Below are 21,365 nucleotides of genomic sequence, written 5' to 3'. Positions count from 1 at the left end.
TTTATCTTCATGTGATTATAATTTGGAAAGGTTGGTGGAATGGGTTTGAACATGTAGGGAATGGGGGGTTAGTAGAGTGGGAGTGGAGGATGCGTCAGAAATCCTTCATCTTATTTCGGTATACGGGGTGGATGAAGGAAATGCGGGCGTGAGGGTGGTTCAAGAGGAGGGGAGTGATGAAGGAGGGAGGTGTAAGGGCAAGGCGGGGAGGGGGGGGGGGGGGGGGAGGTGCGGCGACGCAATACTCAACTGCATATTTTGCCTTCCATTTGAGACTTGGTTTGAGTCTTCGGTCATCACCGATGAACCGATGTGACTTAAATTGTGGAATATGCCCGGAATTCCGGACTTCCGGAATCGTCGATAGTGGACAATATATTCAAAGAATGTTTGATTGGCAATCAGTGATCAAAATCTGCGATTAGAAGTAATTTGGTGACCATTTCAATAGTTTTTAGCCTCTGAGGTATTACGATTGTACCGATTTATATGGGAAATTCCAGTGTGTCCTTACTAACACCCCTGTAACTCCGGAAGCAAGAGTCAGAACCGAATGAAATTCAGCAGCAGTCAATGGCATTACTGTATCTTTCATTTGAAATCAATTTTGTTGCTTATGGGAGCGTTATACCTTTCAGATGAAACTAAGTTTGCGAAAATCGGTTCAGCCATCTCTGAGAAAACTGTGTGAGTTTAAATGACACACACACACACACAACTCCGCTAGCGAATGACGGATCTCAATAGCGGCATGTCTGTAATAATATACGTACATGGAACTATTGAGAACCAGAGCTACAGGTCCAAAGCCCTGGTAAAGGAGGATGGTTGTGATGATCTGGGCCGAGGTCACCACGTAAAGCAAGATAGGTCATAACCCCAATTCCAAGGCGTGAAGCGACCCGTGCCGAGGGATGAGTGATCGAGGGGGTGAAAAACATGCTCGATCGTTAACGGAGCCTGTGGGGTACCTGGGCAACCCCCACAGTAAGCGTCCCTTACCACACTAATGCGGAGCTCTGGCGTGGCGGACATTTATTCTCGCGCTACTCGTGGGATTTGATATGAAGAACAAAAACAACAAACAATCGGAGGTGCCAAACCACCCCTTTGCTAGAGGTGGTTTGGCGAGGTCTCCCCCCCCCCCCCCCCCCCCCGTGGGGAGAGTAGTGGAGCGATGAGTGCTGCATCTGAAAGCACCAGTGACCCCCCAGCAGCGGTAGGAAATAGCCCTACCAACGCACCGGACGGGCCATTATCGGCGATGCGCAAAGTGGTGGAGCAGCTCGATTCAATAATCAAGTACACTAGCGCAAAGCAAAACATAAGCAAGGAGTTAAAACAGAGTCTCCTGGAACTCCGAAAAACTGTTCGTGTCGCAAGACAGAAACAGCAGGCTTATGCCAAGAGGGTGGAATGTCGGGAGAAGTCCGACAGAGAAACCCAGACAGTGGCCTCCAAGAGGGAGGGAAAAGAGAAGGTCGATACGGGCACTCAGACAGTGGCCTTCACCTTCTATGGAGCAGCCACGTCGCTCGAAGCGGCGGCCGAGTTCTCCTCGAAGGGAAAAGGCAAGCGCAATCGCAAGACGGCGTTGAACGCGAAGCGCCCTAGGAAGTCGCCAGGCGAGGGTGGAAAAACCGACACCACACGGCGTGCAACCGTTAAGGTCAAACGCCGTCTGGCCGAGGTAAGCGAGGGCGAGAGTGACCTCGCTGAGCAGAGCGTTGGTACCAGCAACCCGGCACGACCGGGGCAGGGGGGCCCAAACCCCTGGACGCTGGTCACCAAGAAGAAGCCGGCACCGACACCGGAGGTACCGCGGCCCGCGAAGAAGGCCAAGGACAGAGGCGAGGCCTTGTGGTTAAAAACCGACAAGGACAAATACGCCGATGTCCTAAAGTCGATGAAGGCGGCCGAAAGCCTTTCGGCCCTTAGGTAAGATGTGCGTAGCGTGAGACGCACCAACACGGGAGAAATGCTTCTGGTGCTGAAGCGAGGCGCACAATCTAGTGCGGTATACAAGGCCTTGGCCCAAGAGGTCCTTGGTGAAGGCGCCCAAGTCAGGTCGCTAGGGGCGGAAATGACTCTCCAGTGCAAGCATCTGGATGAGTTCACGACCGCAGAAGACGTCGTCGCAGCCGTCAACCCATGTTAAGATGGACCCTCTGGCACCCAGGTAGCCTACCTCAGGCTACTGAAGGCGGATGCCAAAAAGGTAACCGAGAAAGGGAAGCTGAAGATCGGTTGGTCGGTATGCCCTATTAGCATACCCCAGCCGCATTCAGTGGATAGGTGCTATCGGTGCCTTGAGTCCGGCCACAAAGCCTACGAGTGCAAGGGCATAGATAGGCACCCTCCGCCGAGGGTGTGGCAATTGCCAGGAACAATGGTGTGTTCTATTGCAGCTGCTACGCCCCACCAAGGTGGCCAATAGAACAGTTCAACCAGATGATCGACAGGCTCTCGTCGGACCTAGTGGGCCGGAAACCGGTTGTCATAGCGGGAGACTTTAACGCTTGGGCAGTGGAGTGGGGCAGCCGCTGTACAAATAGCAGGGGTCAAGCGCTAATGGAGGCGCTTGCGAAACTCGACACTGTGCTAGCTAATAATGGCTCCGCTAGTACATTCCGTAGAAACGGATTGGAGGCATGGATTGACGTAACATTTGCCAGCCCGAGTCTGGCTCCAGGCATGGAATGGAGGGTAGACGAAGGCTACACCCATAGCGATCATTTAGCAATCCGCTTTAGGATCAACTATGGTGTGCAGCATCCGAGGGCGGGAGATCCCTGTCAGGTACGCGGGTGGAAGTCCAATCACTTCGACAGCGAAGCTTTCACCGCGGCCCTGGGACTGGAGGCCAACACCGACAGTCTAAGCGGGGATTAGACCTGTGCGCCGCCGCGCCACGCCGCCGCCGCCGGTAATTTTTAACGTACGCCGACGCCGAACGGTAGACCGGCGGCGCGCCGCCGATGCATTTTTCCCGCGCCGAAAATTCGCGAACTCTAAAATTGTTGACTCATAATTTTATCCACAAATCTAGGAACATTGTCTATGGACCGAATATACGACGTTAACTGATTCATGATTTATCACATCTTGATCATTATTTGGTATTAGTGGTCGTCAATTGGATTACAAAATTAAAATAATCTTGATATTTTCTCGAAAACCATTACACGACACTCGTTATATAATTCAAAGATCCATTCTTGCTTCATCAACTGGTTATGATTGTGAGCATATAAGTTTCAATTAACCATTCGTGTGCGTGAAATGGTCCACAAATTAAAAAAAACTTCCACTTTCAAGATATATGTGCCTGAAATTTACGATTATGTACTTAATTCTAATCTTTGCACGTAATCAACTGGATTCACTGGAACGCAGTGTATTATTCATTGATTTTTTAACCGATTCTTAATTCCTAATATGCTACACACGATTCACCAGTCGAGCTCGTGAAACTGTTCATGATGTAATTCATGAAGTAATTAATTTTCCACATAATCTTATTATACTTACGTAAACAATTACAAGGTACTCAGACTATTATTCATGGATTATTCGCTCTGCTTTTTGGTTTTAAAAATTTCTATGTGAGCTATTCTGTACAACTGCTAGCAACCAGTCTCATAGGCACGAGCATTAGATACAAAGACATTACTAGGACCTGTAACCCTGTTATTCCTTTGTTAAAATTCAGAGAAATGTTCGGAATTAAATGAAACTGCGCTGAGCAAAATACATTACCTAGCCACAATTCATGTCCGTGAAATAATTTAGAAAACTATAAGACGCATGACTCTGTGTAAAAAATCCAACGGTAAGCTCAAGACTAAAATATCACGATAACACGACGAGAATTTACGAAAATCGTTGCACGTCGTTAAATTCTTGACTGTTTTAGTCAATAAAGTTAATACAAATCAATGTTTCATCGAGTTACGAATTAGAATCATAAAAATATTAAACATATTCAGACACAACCACCTACTAAACATTTGAGTATAATGTTATCTTTTTTTTTGCTTGAACTAGTTTTATGAAAACACAAAAATTATTTTCAATACGAGGTTTATTTATAATTGATTGAATCGTGACCTATTTTATTTTTTTTTTCTCGAAGAATAGTTGAGAAAAGTGATCTTGACTTTTCGCGACGATGGTGCACAGATGTGGCGATGCAGAGGGTAAGATTTCTAGTCTCATAAATTATTCATCGTGTGATCTAGCCCCACTCAAGAAAGATTTTCAGTGTCAGTTGCACCAGCCCGGTATCACAGACAAATAAGACGTAACACGAGATGAATTTTCATCACTCGTAGAAAAAACGGTCGATTTCAATTACAAATCGGTGGCGTTGGTGAAGAGATTTTGACACATAGCTAAATGCATTACTTAATTTCCGCGTCCACCCGAAAACGTTACGGTCTTTTTAATCTCATGCAAACCAAAACAAACAATATGGGCCGGAAATGTAAAATTCATTCTTGTCGAAGTGCCAAAGGTGGGAGTTGTTCACAACCATTTCTTAAGTTACAACACAATGCCGATCGCACAGTGGCACGACCAGGGATGCCAACGGTACCGATAAACTACATTTTTTTCGATATATTTACATTTGCACAAGCCGTACAGCCCGCTACAGCGACGCATCACTACAGCTCTTGCCAGAACAGTAGTCAAACCGAGTACATTTTGCCGTACAGCAGTAGAATACATTTTTGTTTTGCTGCTGTACTCCGACTGCTCGGTGAGAGTGTGGCGTAGTAAAGTTTGTTCTCTCGCTTTGTACATTTTTCTCTGCATAGTCAAAGGGAGAGTCCCGCACACGAAAGCGTTGATGCCGGCCGTGGCGTAAATGAGCCGCATCCATTGTAGTCATTTTTGAATAAAAATATTAAAAAGATTGAAAATATTAAAAAATGTAAAATAAGGAAAGCGAAGCTGTACCGCTCGCGTCTGGTGGCTGTACTGGGGACAGTAGTTTTCTGTCATGTTACTGCTTTACACACAGGCAGCCGTACAGCGCTGGGCGTCCTGCACTAGCGAATGACAGCAGCATCGAGAGAGAAATGAGAATGTAGGCAGAAAAATTACAGCCGTGGAAAAGGTAGGCATTTTGCATCCTTGGGCACGACTTAGAACAAAAGGTGGACTAAAGTCCAAACTTTACCCTGTCGGTTCATATAGGACGTTTTTATGTAATTTTGGTACGCTGAATTCGTTTAAGATATTAAAAAATTTCAAAAATGAACATTTACTATTCATTAGGGTGTCTCAATTTTTTTTTTCTAAATCATTCTTAAAATTTGTGTATGTTAATTTTCGTGTACTAAATCGTTTTTGATATTAACATTTGCAAAAAAAATTCATTATACATTAGGGTGGCTAAAAAATAATTATTTTGTTGCGAAGGTTCAAAAATTTTTTAAAGACATTTTTGTGCGCTGAATTCCTATGTTGGTTGTAGAAAATAGAAATTAACTTTACTACTTATTAAAGTGGCTCAAAAGTAAATATTTTGTCTTTTTTTATTTCCTTCAATTGTAATTTTGGAATTTATTTTCCGTATTGAAACGAATTGATTCTCAATATGTGGCTTTAGAAATGACTATATTATTTTTAAGGATCAAATAAGATGTGATCGACTAATTTTGGAACGTTTAATTCATTAGTGGGTTGCTTGGTATGAAAACTACATTTTTTTCATTTTCAAAACAAACATTTTGAGCGTCTTAGTGGAATATTTATTTATATTCACCAATCAACAAGATGATTAAAGATTTGGTTTCGCTGGTGTGTTTTAAGTTGCTTAGATTGCTTATTTCATACCTTAAATTAAAATAAATCAAAAATCCCTTTTTTCGCGTATATGGTTCATTTAAAAATGGTCTTATTTTATTAGGATAATATCGCATACCCTTAAGCTATATCAGCGCTATGCAAACTCGGAAAAAATAGTCTCACCAAATGACTAGAACTTAACTGTGTTCACTCAATTTGACAGTTATTGCGTAAGTTAGCAAAAATAGTTCATGAAACATTTTATGACACATTTCAGATGGTTGAAAATATTTACTGAATTTTAAACATTCTTAATTCCTTTACCACTTAAAAACCATACTTCCCATTCGGCTCCTTACTCTTGATCACTAGTAAAACCCTTGTAGATCATGCTCTAAATGCTATTTGAAAGTTGTACATAAATTAGTGTCATTATTCTAGTCATAAAGTGAATATTCAAATTAAATATCAGTAATTACCATGCGTCTCCATTCAGTTTTTTTTCAAATTTTGACTGCTTATCGCAAGTTTTCGCAAAACTAGCATAGGCTGATTTTAAAGAGAAAATGAAAAGCTTTCGAATGAGCATAGTGTGATCGCGGGCATTCACGGGCGTCGTTGTTGTTATCGCTTTAGAAGTTCGAATTCAATAAAAAAAATCATGACAAACAGTTAGCTAAACACTAACTTAACCAACTAGTGACTTATTTTTGGCGATTTTACGATGTAATTTTATCACACGGATAATTTTGGTGAAATAATACAATTCATAAAATCAACCGTTTCTTTGAAAAACGAGAATAACCGTATGTAGTTCCTATGGTCAAATAATGCAAAAAACACTTGAGTTATGCCCTTCAAAAAGCTGTCAAAAATTCATTTTGCATTCAAATCACCTAAAATCTCGCGAAAATGTCTGTGATGGCTCAGCTGATATGAGAAATACTAGTGAGAATATCGCATAACCTTCATAGGGTTACTGCGCCCTAATTCATCTTAGCACCCCTATTCATCCCACCCATTTGAACACATTAGTTAGAGCAGTGTCTGCTATCTCTATTCAACGCATTATTTCAAATGGTAGGATGAATAAGGGTGCGTTGTACTCGACTTTTCGCTTCGCTCTAATGCGAGTATTTCACTTTTTTCAAGGCAGATTTTTTATTGATCTGCTTCTTATGACCGAAGCAAAGATGTTGGCTCCTATTTAAGCGCAATCCAAGAATTGTAAGCCGAGTTTTCAGCGAAATAGTGTGACATCGTGACTAATGAGATGAATAAGGGCACGTTAACCCTATATGGACTTAAGTCCGGGCTCGTCCCACTGTGGATCAGTGAGTAAGCACATAACAGGATGTTAGTAATTTAATTGATTCGGTGTATCGAATGTATGCAATGGATTAGAATTTGTTGGTCTCCGGAACTGCTGGAGAAATCAGCGGGGTGCAGGTGCTACGAAAACTAGAGATACGCTCAGACCATTTTCAATCAGACTTGTTTAGTGATTTGTTTCAACCTAACAGGAGCTAACACTAGGGGCAGATCACTCTAAGAATGTATAACAAATTTGCATCAAATTAGAAAAAATGCAATTAAATTTCCATTTTTGCATCAGCTTGGCACTCCCTCGCAGAAAAATTTGTTTAACAAACGTCCTACGCTGATCCACTTTGTTCGACGTTTTGTTAAATATAGGGCTAGTTTTTGTGTAGGGTTTTGACGTCTTACACGCAACGCAAACCACATTGCATGCAACGCAAAAACATTGCACGCAACGCAAAATACATTATGAATTTCTATTTTGATGGAAATAAATGCATTTAATTTCGCTGATTTTTAAAAATGCATCGCAAGTGATCTGCCCCTAGAGCTAACACGTCAAGTCGTGGAATGATTATGATTGATAGCAACTGTATATTTAGGTTTCGTCAGTGTGTAGATCTGTATGATTCCAGCACATCGAGCATACTTTACACTCAAGATAGAAGCAGATCGTACGTTGTAAGAAAATGTAGTGCCAGGGAATCGTATTCCTTATCATCGTGGGGATTTTGTACTTACAAGAAGTAAAAGTAAACACCAGCCTGGAAAATGAAGTAATGTGTCTACCTTGAAAGGTGTCCTTACACGATCATTAAAAGTTAATTTTATCAAACAAAACAAAAACTGTTTTACCATTGCTTAATTTCCCAGATATAGAACAATAAATAATTATTATGAGTCATTGAAATACAGTCGTTACTCTGCATTCTTCAAATTTGTCCATTGCAATCGTTATTTCATGCGAAGTCGTAGTATGCGACATCGACAATTTTTCTATTTCGTTCTTCAAATTTTACAACTGTAAAAATAGTTCCACCTTTCATTTATTATCTTGCATTTGGCAAGCAGGGTGGGCACTATTGGAGCTTCAGTTGAAAAAAATTGATATGGTTGCGAGAATTACATTTTGTGCCATGTGTTCAATAGATGTCGTTAGTACATTGTGGGCGATGATTTTTTTAGATTTTCTTTAAGTTGTAACGTTTGTTTGTATGTGCTGTGAAGTCTGTTATAATAAAAACCGAAATTTTGGGAAAGGAATTGTACTGTCAAGAATTTTTTTTAGTTGCATAAGCGTCAATATTCGTCACGCCGACAAACGCCGGCGCGCCGCCGCCGATAGGGTCCAACGGCGTGACGCCGCCAACGCCGCCGCCGCCGGCCAAAAATGTCGCTTACGCCGCCGCCGATTAAAAATGCATCGGCGCACACCTCTAGCGGGGATGCGCTGGTAGCTGTTCTATCACGCGCGTGCGACGCCACTATGCCGAGAAAAACACTGCCAAGAAACGGCAGATTCCCAGTATACTGGTGGAGTGCCGAGATTGCAGCTCTACGGTCAGCCTGCCTCAGAGCTAGACGTAGGATGCAAAGAGCTCGCACCGAGGATGCAAGAGAGAACCGCCGTGAAGTGTTTCGAGCTGCGAAATTGGCCCTTAACAAGGCCACTAAAACCAGCAAGAGAGCGTGTTTCGACAACCTGTGTGAGAGTGCCAACGCGAATCCGTGGGGTGACGCCTACAGGATTGTGATGGCCAAGACCAAAGGGGGCTCCTCACCCCCAGAACGGTCTCCGGACCGGTTGGCAACGATTATCGAAGTACTCTTCCCGTCTCGAGCCACAAGCCCCTGGCCACCTGCACTACGAGACAGTGCGGGCACGGCCGAAATGGTGGCTCCAGTGACGAATGAAGAACTACTCGCAGTGGCTAAATCTCTAGCAATGAACAAAGCTCCAGGGCCGGATGGAGTTCCAAACAACGCTCTCAAGGCAGCGATCATAGCGAACCCGAACATGTTCAGGCTAGCTATGCAGAGATGCCTTGACGAGTGCCGTTTCCCCGATAGATGGAAAAGGCAGAAATTGGCGCTGTTGCCGAAGCCCGGGAAGCCGCCAGGCGACCCATCGGCGTACAGACCAATCTGTCTGATCGACACGACTGGCAAACTGCTTGAGAGGATCATCCTCAACAGGCTAACCCCGTACGCGGAAGGTACGGACGGTCTGTCAAGCAACCAGTTTGGCTTTCGGAAGGGTAAGTCCACAGTGGACGCTCTCAACTCAGTGATAAATACTGCCGAGATAGCGATCCAACGGAAAAGGCGAGGTATTCGATACTGTGCGTTAGTGACACTTGACGTGAAGAACACATTCAACAGCGCAAGCTGGGATGCCATCGCGCTCTCGTTACACCGGCTTAGCCTACCGGTGGGTCTGTACGGGATCTTGGAAAGTTACTTCCAGAACCGCGTACTGCTATACGAGACCGATGCCGGTCAGAAAAGGGTTCCGATTACCGCCGGAGTCCCGCAGGGCTCGATCCTAGGCCCGGTGCTATGGAACCTCATGTATGACGGGGTTCTGAGACTGAAGTTCCCTCCTGGGGCCAAGATCGTCGGCTTTGCTGACGACGTAACCTTGGAGGTCTACGGGGAGTCAATTTCTGAGGTAGAACTAACCGCAGAACACGCGATCAGCACGGTGGAGGAATGGATGAGCGCGAGAGGCCTGGAGCTCACTCATCATAAGACGGAGGTAGTTATCGTCAACAACCGCAAGCCGGCACAACATGCAGTTATCCATATGGGAGAAGTCGCGATCACTTCACAGCGAAGTCTGAAGTCTCTCGGAGTCATTATAGACGACAAGCTGACCTTCGGCAGCCATGTCGACTATACATGCAAGAGAGCGTCGACTGCTGTTGCGGCTCTATCGAGAATGATGTCCAACAGCTCAAAGGTGTGCGCCAGTAGACGTAGGTTACTGGCAGGCGTTGCCGTATCTATCCTCAGGTGCGGCGGCCCGTCATGGTCAAGAGCACTGAGGGTAACCAGTTACCTACAGAAACTGGAGAGCACCTACCGCGTGATGTGCCTCAGAGTGATATCTGCCTACTGCACGGTATCACACGATGCATCCTGCGTGATAGCGAGAATGATGCCAGTCGGGCTGGTCATTCGGGAAGATGAGGAGTGCTTTGAGCTACGTGGAAATAGGGGAGCCCGCGAGCGCACCAGGGTGACCTCGGTCGCCAGATGGCAGCGTGAGTGGGACAACTCCTTGAAAGATAGGTGGACCCACCGGCTGATACCTAGCATATCGAGCTGGGTGGGAAGACCCCATGGGGAAGTTCACTTCCACCTGACACAATTCCTGTCAGGCCATGGCTGTTTCCGACAGTACCTCCACAGGTTCGGGCACGCGGAGGTCCCAGTCTGCCCGGACTGCCCAGGTGTAGACAAAACTGCCGAACACATACTGTTCGTATGTCATCGGTTCGACGTCGAAAGAAGAGCAATGCTTGACGTCTGTGGCTGGGACACAACCCCTGATACCCTTACTCAGCGGATGTGTCAATCGGTGGAGAAGTGGAACGCAGTCTCGGCTGCTACCATCCAGATTGCCAGTAGGTTAAGGTAATCTGGCGAACCGAGCAACAGACGACGGGCACGGCTAACTAGTGATTGGTTAGCTGGAGCGAAAAAGGCCAAGCGCAAAAAAGGGAGTGAATGGTCTGTTCATGCCGAGGCAGGTTTGGCGCAGCGACTGGCAACCGCGTAAGGGGTAAACCCAGCCACCCCGAAGCAAGACAGAAGAGTGAATGTATAGGCGTATAAGTGGACTGCCTCATGCCAAGACGGGAGGGTCGTAGCGTAGTATGTTGGGACTTAGCTATCGATACCTCATGGCGTGACAGAGGAGTGAAAGGGTGAGCATCCAAGTCAGTCTCACACGGCATGTTAAGGGTGAGCACAAAAGTCAGCCTTACATGGTATGGTAGAGGCTAGCACAAAAGTCAGCCTAGCAAGGAATGAAAAAGGTGAGCACACAAGTCAGCCTCGCATGGTATGTCAGAAGTGGGGCCTAAGAAAAATGTCCCACATGGGATGCCAGGGGGAGTGACAGAGGTACAATAGAGTGGCACGATCGAGAGTGAATCAGGTGATAGGGTGAGCACCCAAGTCAGCCTCACATGGTATGAGTGGGGCGAGCACTAAAGTAAGCCTAGCAAGGAATGAGTAAGGTGAGCACACAAGCCAGCCTCGCAAGGAACGAAAAAGGTGAGCACAAAAGTCAGCCTCATGTGGGAGTTGTTGAGAGTGAATCAAAGTGCGATTGGGAGAGCATCCAAGTAAGCCTCATACAGGACGTATGAACGCGTGAGAGTGAATGAGTACATTTAGTACAGCCATCCCCCCAGAAGTAATACCGAGAGGTAGTTCCTGGGAGGAACGATGGCGGAGCCCAATGGAGTTTAGTCGGTATTAATGGCAGCGTCACCATTCGAGCCCGACACGCCCCCAGTGCACCCCGTGTGGTAGATTGGACCCTACCAATAGCACGTGTACTGGGCTAGGACGTAAAGGTCTTCTCCATTGAAAAAACACACACACACATACATACACACACAAACATTTGCCGATCTCGACGAACTGAATCGAATGGTGTATGACACTCGGCCCTCCAGGCCTCGGTTAAAAAGTCGATTTTTACAGTGATTGCATAGCCTTTCTATATATGAGAAACTTATATATAGTCTATGCGCGGTGGCGTGGCCGACTATATATACATACTATCCGCCACCCTTTTTAGTTTTTTTACTATTACTCTTCAGCGCAAATTTAGACCGTCGAATTAAGTCTTAGGACTACGCAAACATCCAAGGTAATGAAATACTCAAAAATAATACTTCTTTATGCCGAAATCCGATCAAATCGCATTGTACATCTGTATTTTCAGCGAATTGAACAGAATGTAAGCAATGACGATATCATGTTTTTTATCCATATGCACAATTATGTATTCATGCACCAAATAAATTTGGATCCAAATGTATTATTGCACGATAAATTAAGAACAACATTCGAAGATACAAATGTGTCTTCAACAAAATATTTTATTTCGTTTCATTTTAAATTGATTTCTTGATAATCCTTGTTATTTTTATGACCAAAAATAACATATTCCAACTCTAAAACCATTTTAAATTTTCGATATCTGTTTTGCGTATTCAGGTGAAAGAAGACAAATTAATTTATGGTATAAAAATTAAGTTGATACACTCAAGTTTTTTTACGCGGTTTTTTTTGCGCGGTGTTTTTACGCGGATTTTGAAATTTACGCGGATTTTGAAATTTACGCGGTTTTTAAAATTTACGAGGTTTTTGAAATTTACACGGTTTTCATTTACGCGGATTTTGGAATTTACGCGGTATCCATCAATGAGGTTCCCTTTATCGCGGATTCTTAAATTTAAGTGGTCTTCATTTACGCGGATTTTGAAATTTACGCGGTTTTCATTTACGCGGATTTTGAAATTTTTGCGCGGTTTTTATTTACGCGGATTTTGAAATTTACGCGATTTTCATTTACGCGGATTTTGAAATTTACGCGGTTTTTGAAATTTACGCGGTTTTTATTTACGCGGTTTTTTAAAATTTACGCGGATTTTGGAATTTACGCGGTATCCATCAATGAGGTTCCCTTTATCGCGGATTCTTAAATATAAGTGGTCTTCATTTATGCGGATTTTGAAATTTACGCGGTTTTCATCTACGCGGATTTTGAAATTTACGCGGTTTTCATTTACACGGATTTTGAAATTTTTGCGCGGTTTTTATTTACGCGGATTTTGAAATTACGCGGTTTTCATTTACGCGGATTTTGAAATTTACGCGGTTTTCGAAATTTACGCGGATTTTGGAATTTACGCGGTATCCATCAATGAGGTTCCCTTTATCGCGGATTCTTAAATTTAAGTGGTCTTCATTTTTTTTGGATTTTGAAATTTACGCGGTTTTCATTTACGCGGATTTTGAAATTTACGCGTCTCGTATCCCCCCCCCCCCCCGCATAAAAAAACCTGAGTGTACTATTTTTTATTTTCGAAGATACAATCCTTTAAAGTTATGGTTCTCTAGACAGTAAACACCATAAGCGGGAAAGGGTTAATACGTACCTCACAATCCTTACGTGTTTCTGGTCGGCTTATTCCTGAAACCAAATATTCCTTGGGTGACTTCTCAATGTAGATGAACTCTTTGTTGACATATTGAAGCTCTTTCACCACTTCTTCGTTGCACGCTTTCTCACGTTCAGCTGACTGGGATTGGAACATCATGAATAGCTTATGTTGGGTATTTTTGGGATTATTAAGAAATGCTCACCTTTTCGGGGCCTTGGTTATCAGCCGGTTTATCGGATGTTTCCGAAATAGCTTTGGTAATTGAACTTGCTCCGTCCGTTGATTCTGTACTTTCGATCGTAGCTCCAGTACTTTCAGTAGTTGCTTCCACCATCAAATTTTTTTCTTCGTTTTCGTTAGCTTTTTTGTTTTGTGCTATTTTGTTCTCTTCCGTCTCGGGTACAGTTTTTTTCGAAGGTTCACGATCATTTAGCATGCTACGTTCGAGTTGTCCAAAGTTAACCTTGAAAGCAACATTTTTACTACAAACATGCGGAAATAGTGCTTGTCCTTCAAGTTCGACAGGATCAAACTCGAACGCCACCCCTTGGCTAACATTGTTAACCGTAAATTCAATCTTACATGGGTTTGAATCCATGTTTAGATACACGCCAACTACATCGTTAACATTGTACTTAATACCGTAGTCACTAAATTCACAATTTGTTCCTTTCAAGCCAACGCTACCATATGAAAATGAATGCTTATCTTCTCCCAGCTGTAAATTTGCTTTTGATGTCGACCATCCGACGCGAAGCTCGTTAGACACTGGTTCTTCCGTTACATTTTTTGATTCATTATTTTTAGTAAGAAGAACCTCAAATGCAACTTTTCCTTTATTTACGCCCATATTAGCACGCGCACCAGCCCATATTAATGCCAATGCACCTTCCGATAGTGGCTTAGCAGTGTCTAATGTTTTGCCATCGATTTCCAAATTAAGATCCGAATCAACTAAAAGTAAAAAAATAACTCAAGAAATTACCAAAACAAATCATATTCTGTTATCTATACATACACCAACTGAGCGCAAATTTCTTGTCATCTATATCCGGTTCATTTTCCTCAGATACAAAAATAATTGGAGTTTGCACCGGTTTAGATCGAGGAGTTTTGCTAGGCGATTCCTTCGCAGGCGGCGATGATTTACGTTTAGCTGCTTTTTGACTACCTTCAGTTGATCCCTGCGTAAAGCATAAAATACATTGAATTACAATAATGAATATTCTTTTATAAATTTATTGATTACCTTTCCTTCGTCTTCTGGGGCATTTGCACTATCCTCGCATTCCGGTGTGGTCTCAGCTGATTCATTTCCAGACGCTTTTTTATCAACTTGTTTTAATTCGTCTAATTGTGCCTCCGCATTAAGAGATTCATTCGACGCTTTTACAGTTGAATTATCTGTTTCACTAGGTGTAACAGTTATTGTTTCCTTGAGATCCACTTGCTTTGGAGGACTCTTAGAAGGAGTAATCGTCGGTTTGGTTGGAGTACCTGTAGCTGATTTCGTGGGACTCACTGTTATCGGTTTTACTGGACTGGCTATTGTAGCATTTGTAGGACTGATTGGTAGTGTTTGCACGGGAGTGGCTGTTGGTTTTGTTGGATTCTCTTTTATCGGTTTCACTGCATTGGCTACAGTGGGACTTGTGGAACTAGTTGTGGATTTTTCCGGAATGGCTGTTTTTGGACTCGATGTTAAAGTTTTGGTTGGGGTTGATTGCTTGTTCGGCGTTGCAGGAAGCTTTATTGGAGATACGGGTTTAGTTTCATCAGTGCGGGGCACAACATTCTCAGTTGTTTTAGTTGCTGTTTCGGGTTCTTCTTCCAGCACTTCCAAGCGCTTTACATCGACCGTTTTCACTGGAGATGGGGACTTTGTAATCGATCTTGTTCGACGCTTTTTGGAGACATTGGATAATTCTGTCGTTTCTATTTGTTCTGGTTCTTCACTGACGCTCTCCAGGGCCGAAATTTCAACTTTTGCGGGAGATGGGGACCTGGTCATAGACCGTCGTCGACTTCGACGTGCAGGGGTAGACGGGTTTGGCGTTCCTACGTCCGTTTTCCTGGCAGCTGAAATAAGTTAAGTAAAACACATACATTTCAGTATTGTATTTGGCTACATTATTATCTGGTGACTCACAAAACAATAAGACCCTATGGAAAATGCAAGGTTTGTCACCCTCGTTTAACTATTAATTTAACGCACCGATATACCTGGTTGGAAAGCTAACTGAATGTTAAGATATTTGTTACGTAGCATCGATATATTTTGCAACGCGGTACAGAATGAAAGCATAAAAAATTCAGTTCAGTGTAAGTCGTGATTCGTTTTTTGGGCCACAGCCTATGTCCAACAAACGAATTTCATTAGCTAGTTGAACCGACTGACAAATGTCCAAAAACTCTCCAAAGAAGACATTAGTAGTGGAAAAGATTATTTAATAGATTGTCAAAGTCAATTTAACATGAGATTTTGACGTTTTTAGTTAGACAACGGTCCAACTAGCGGAGGTCCAACTAAAAAGCGATCCAGTTAAAAAGTGTCCAACCAGCGAGTCAAGACTGTATTTCCGTTTCATTCCCAACTATTCCTTTCACTTTCTAACAAAACTCGCATTCGTCGCAAACAAGAATAAGGGTGTATACACGATTCGTTCGAAAGTGGTTTGTATTACTGTTAACGACAGCAAAATCAAATGGGCTTACTATTCATTCGAATCACTTTCGAACGAATCTCGCATTCGCGGTAAACAAGAATAAGGATGATATACAAAGAAGAAAACTGTCAGAACACAAGTGTACAGTCAGCAGATGAATGAAGATGTAGAAAAATTACAGTCCACGTGTTATTATTATTTGTACATTTTTTGGTCAACATCACCGGATAATCGGAATAGTTTTCGGTCGTAATTAACGCGAAAGAATCGTCGGTCGAATGGACGCCTAAATGTATTCAATTCCCGTACTGCCCATTTAAGCATAAGAGTCCCATATGGATTTTTGTCGAAAATGAGATATCTGTTGGCTTGTATTCTGTATCACCACTGAATTTAAATGCACAAATAAGATTACCAGGTTTGTTCAGAAAATATCTAAAAAATACCACAACATGGTTGTCCCATCCATAAGGCGCAATGAAAAATGTAAATCTTCAACAGCGTTTTTCTCGGCTTGCTGTTTTTCAATATGGGACTCTTATGCATATATGAGCAGCGTAAGAGTCTTAAAACAAGCTGGAAATTTATAGCAAGCCAATACGATGTCGTCAAAAGAAAATGGCTGAAGAATTCCAGACAACTATCCTACAGTGCGGAGCCCTTAAGGGCAAAATCACACGGATCAGAAACGTTCTGTTCTGACTCGATCATTTCCAGAATGAGATTTACACTCATACACCCGCTAGCGCATCGAAACAAAAAGAGAAATTCGTCGAATTTGAGGAACTCTATAATAGTGTTCGAACTATGGTATGTCGGCTGCTGGGCAGAGTTAAACAAGAAATGAACAACCAACCTCCGATGAATGTCAAAGGAGCTCTGGTGCAACCCCAGCCAGTTCGAGTATAAACGCCATCTCTTAACATTCCGCTGCCTACATTCGACGGTTTAAATGCAAAGCCATTTTTCTGGATGTAATGAATAAGCATACCACAGAGTCAGATGCGACTAAGCTTCATCGCCTCGACAACAGGGCTTGGATTGTAAAGCTTCAAATGCAAAGCACTGGAAAACTCCCTTTAGGAAATTCCTACTAAATAATTAGAAAGGATAATGAGGCCGGTTATACGTCGACAGGTTTTCAGTGGTGATCTTGCGTGGCTTAATTTTTGCCGGTTGTCACTGTAAAGATAGATACGTCTACCTTTATCAGGACACATGTTAGTGAACTCGGGTGATTCGTAGTTATTCTGCCTAAGCTCGACCCTCATTATCAGAAGGCAAAGATTAAGCCCGTACGATATTAAGCCTGTTCTAATGACCCTGCCACTTCTAGTTTTCCTATCTGTCTACTTCACATCCTTGCTCTCACTTGAGTACTATGGCTCTAAGTTTTCATAACTTTCCCTACGCAGTAATCTCTAGCTAATTGAATGTCGTTAAAACGTAAAAAAGGAAATGTGACTAACATAGTCGAAATAAAAAAGGAAAAAACTAAAATTTAGTCATAAATATTCCTGGAACCTTTGATATTTTTTAGATTGTGAATGTATTTGTATGAGATGCTGCCTTCTTATAAATATGCATTTTTCTTTGGAATTTTGTGTAGAATGTTATTTTAATCTATATGAAGTTTCTCTGAAAATACTCTTGGACTTTCATTGATTTTTATTCTCACTTATATTTGTATACAGATTAGTGGATCTTACGAAAATTTTATTACCCCCTTGTGTATATGTATAGCTATAAATTAGCCTTAGTTTAATTTCAAAAATCAATATGTAATCCCCTAGTTTTAAGTAATTTAAAATGTAAAACAACAAAATTGGCACCTTTAAGCTAACGCAAACCTGCCTTATCAAATAAACGAATTGAATAAAGAAAATAAAGGCTAATTCACATAGAAATTTTCAATACGAAGTGAAATTTAAAATAACTGAAGGCGTTTTCAATGCACTGTTACTGTAAACAAATATTACCACCCTAGGTCATTTAGTTTTTATGGCAATATGGTTTGACATTTTTAGCAATGAGATTATTGGAGGAAATAATGTTTAACTAAGGGGGAAAATTTTTACGACTATCTTAAAAGTAGAAATAACTAGAGGGCGAGATTAAATTTTGTAAAGATAAATGTTTCGTGAAGATATGTGGGGAAGGGGGGGGGGGGGTGTTACTTCTGTGTATAAGAGTCAGAGGAAGTAGGGTGGACAAAGGTAGCAGGGGAGAACATTATTTCAATTTCAGGCTTCGGGAGATCAACGGATGGATTACAGAATCAGGGTGGCCTTTATCAGGAGGAATCATGTACTGGGACGCCGGGTGGTCCTTCTCAAGATGGCAGAGGTTTCTCCAGACGATTTCGTAGTGCGGCTCAGATGTTGATCGGCTACATTTCGAGTTGTGCGTGTGATGTTCGTGCTGTAGGTCCCGTGTTTGTTGACTCATTCGACAGGGATGTTTTGTGTCGCCTTGGAGTCGCATCAAACCATCGTGGGTGTATGGTACAGGTGGAAGAAAGGGCTTCTGAGAATGATAAGAAAAAGGGGCATTGATGGTTTTTACGAAGGTGTATATAAGGGACATATAGAGAAAATCGCGGCTTGCCAACACATCTCGAACCGGGACGTTGGGTGGTCTTCCTCGGGCCCGGAGGGTGTCCATAAGCCAAGACCTGGCGGAACTGTACTCGGTGCACGCCCAGACAATGTGCTCGATGTCGTGATGGTCGTCGCCACAAGCGCAGACACTGCTCTCCACGAGCCCAATACGTCGGAGATGTGCATCCAGCGTGTAATGGTTTGCCATGAGTCGCGACATCACACGAATGAAGTCACGACCCACATCCATCCCCTTGAACCAAAGTTTCGTCGATACCTTAGGGACTATCGAATGTAGCCACCTTCCTAGCTCCCCATTGCTCCACGAGGTTTGCCAACTTTCGAGGGTTCTCTGATGAGTAATACTGAAAAATTCGTGGAAGCAAATTGGTCTTTCAAAAACGTCACCTTCAAGGGCACCCACCTTAGCTAAGGAGTCCGCCTTCTCATTACCCCACACCAAGGGAATCTGGAAAGATTTGTCAGATAAAGCACTCAGTAGCTCCCGCATTTTCCCCACAAAATACGAGGAATGCTTTTCATGTTTCATCAAGCAAATAGCGTCAATAGAACTCAGACTATCCGAGACGATGATGTAATGGTCTGCGGGTAATGTGTTAATGACTCCAAGGGTATACTGAATAGCAGCTAGTTCTGCGGCGTAAACTGAAGCGGGGTCTCGTCTTTCATGGATGTGTCGAAGAAAACAGTAGATTCAGAAGTATTTATGAAATGTACACGGTTGGGATTGAAAGGAGAAGGGTTAATATTCTGCGCCATGTAGTCAAAGTACAGGGACATGAAACGGGTCTGAGAATTGAGCTCAACAAGCCTTTCGAAATTTTCAATCACCACCGGGTTCAAGATATCGCATCGAGTGAGCAATCGATATGAGAATTCCCAAAATCGATTTTTCAACGGGAGAACGCCCGACAGCACTTCGAGACTCATCGTATGGGTCGACTGCATGCACCCTAAGGCGATACACAAACAACGATACTGAATTCTTTCGAGTTTGATGAAATGTATGTTCGCGGCGGAGCGAAAGCAGAAGCATCCGTATTCCATTACCGACAGTATCGTTGTTTGATACAACCTAATTAGGTCTCCTGGGTGGGCACACCACCACGTTCCGGTTATTGCACGAAGAAAGTTGATCCTTTGTTGGCATTTCTGTTTCAGATACCGAATATGGCATCCCCAAGTACCTTTCGAGTCGAACCAGACCCCTAGATATTTTACTGTGAAGACCTGAGCGATAGTTTGACCCATTAATAGAAGCTTTAGTTGTGCTGGTTCACGCTTCCTATAAAATACAACTAGCTCAGTTTTCTCCGTGCAGAATTCGATAGCCAGCTTAATAGCCCAAGCAGACAAATTGTCCAAGGTATTTTGTAATGGTCCTTGTAGATCGACAGCTTTGGGTCCCGTCACAGAAACCACGCCATCGTCTGCAAGTTGCCTTAACGTGCAGGAATTGTCAAGACATTCATCAAAGACGTTGACATAGAAATTATATAACAGAAGGCCCATGTAACTAAATCGTGATGTCGATAAGTCACCATGCGAAAAATACATGTGCTTTTCCGACAACAAGTTTAGTAAAAAGTTGTTTAAAGTTGTTGAAAGATCATGCTGGTGCAGCTTCTCTGAAAGAATATTGATAGAAACTGAATCAAAAGCCCCCTTTACATCTAGGAACACTGATGCCATCTGCTCTTTACTAGCATAGGCCATTTGAATTTCGGTTGAGAGCAACGCAAGACAATCGTTCGTCCCTTTGCCTTTGCGAAAGCCAAATTGTGTATCTGACAGTAAGCCATTTGTTTTGACCCAATTGTCGAGGCGGAATAGGATCATTTTCTCGAACAGCTTCCGGATACAGGACAGCATTGCGATCGGTCGATACGAATTGTGATCGGAGACTGGTCTCCAATCGTGTGGGACAATGTTAGCCTCAAGAAACTTATTGAATAAGTTCAACAAGCGTCTCTTGGCAGTCTGGCAGATTCTTCAACAAGTTAAATTTGATTCTGTCTGGCCCTGGAGCTTTATTGTTACACGACAAGAGAGCAAGTGAGAACTCCACCATCGAAAAAGGTGTTTCGTTCGCGTTATCGTGAGGGGGCGCGGCGCGGTAGATTTTCTGTGCCTGGGCGGAATCCGGACAAACCTTCTTGGCGAAATCGAATATCCAACGGTTTGAATATTCCACGCTCTCATTAGTACTGTTTCGGTTTCGTATACGTCGGGCTGTTCCCCAAAGAGTGCTCATCAATGTTTCTCTCGTTAATCCGTCGACGAGCCGGCGCCAATAACCGCGTTTCTTGGCTTTCATCAAACTCTTCATTCGCTTGTCTAACGTCGCGTACTGTCGAAAACTAGCGGGTAACCCGTTGTTCCGGAAGGTCTTAAACGCGGCGGCCTTCTCTGCGTACACGTCTGAGCACTCTTTATCCCACTAGGGATTGGGAGAACGTTTTTGTATGTTCGCGCTGGGTACTGGCTTAGTCTGAGCTTGATTCGCGCTGTCGAGAATCAAGCCAGCCAAAAAGCTGTACTCTTCCTCCGGAGGAAGTTCTTGGGTAGATTCGATGTTGTCGGATATCGCGGCCGCATAGCTCCTCCAATCGATATTTCGTGTGAGGTCATACGAAACATTGATTGATTCCAATGGTCTTGAGCTGTTGGTGATCGAGACTACGATCGGCAGATGGTCGCTACCGTGGGGATCAGGGATTACCTTCCACACGCAATCCAACTGTAGCGAGGTCGAGCAAAGGGATAAATCTAAT

General features: G+C 43.2%; 1 protein-coding gene across 5 annotated transcripts in view; it reads right to left on the bottom strand.

Annotated features, from left to right (window-relative positions):
• LOC131682828 (heterogeneous nuclear ribonucleoprotein U-like) overlaps nucleotides 1-21,365 on the bottom strand; it is a 324,249-nt gene that overhangs the window by 255,378 nt on the left and 47,506 nt on the right. For all 5 annotated transcript variants that reach the window (XM_058964599.1, XM_058964596.1, XM_058964597.1 and 2 more), the window contains exons 2-5: nucleotides 14,554-15,383; nucleotides 14,323-14,488; nucleotides 13,507-14,258; nucleotides 13,299-13,442 (exon numbers count right to left, since the gene is read on the bottom strand). In XM_058964599.1, the coding sequence (XP_058820582.1) occupies nucleotides 13,299-13,442; nucleotides 13,507-14,258; nucleotides 14,323-14,488; nucleotides 14,554-15,383 (1,892 nt within the window). The remainder of the gene's footprint in view (nucleotides 1-13,298; nucleotides 13,443-13,506; nucleotides 14,259-14,322; nucleotides 14,489-14,553; nucleotides 15,384-21,365) is intronic.

Source organism: Topomyia yanbarensis, chromosome 2, assembly GCF_030247195.1.
Source record: "Topomyia yanbarensis strain Yona2022 chromosome 2, ASM3024719v1, whole genome shotgun sequence".
In the NCBI taxonomy this organism is placed as follows: Eukaryota; Metazoa; Arthropoda; class Insecta; order Diptera; family Culicidae; genus Topomyia; species Topomyia yanbarensis.
This window is presented reverse-complemented; position numbering and strand designations above follow the sequence as displayed.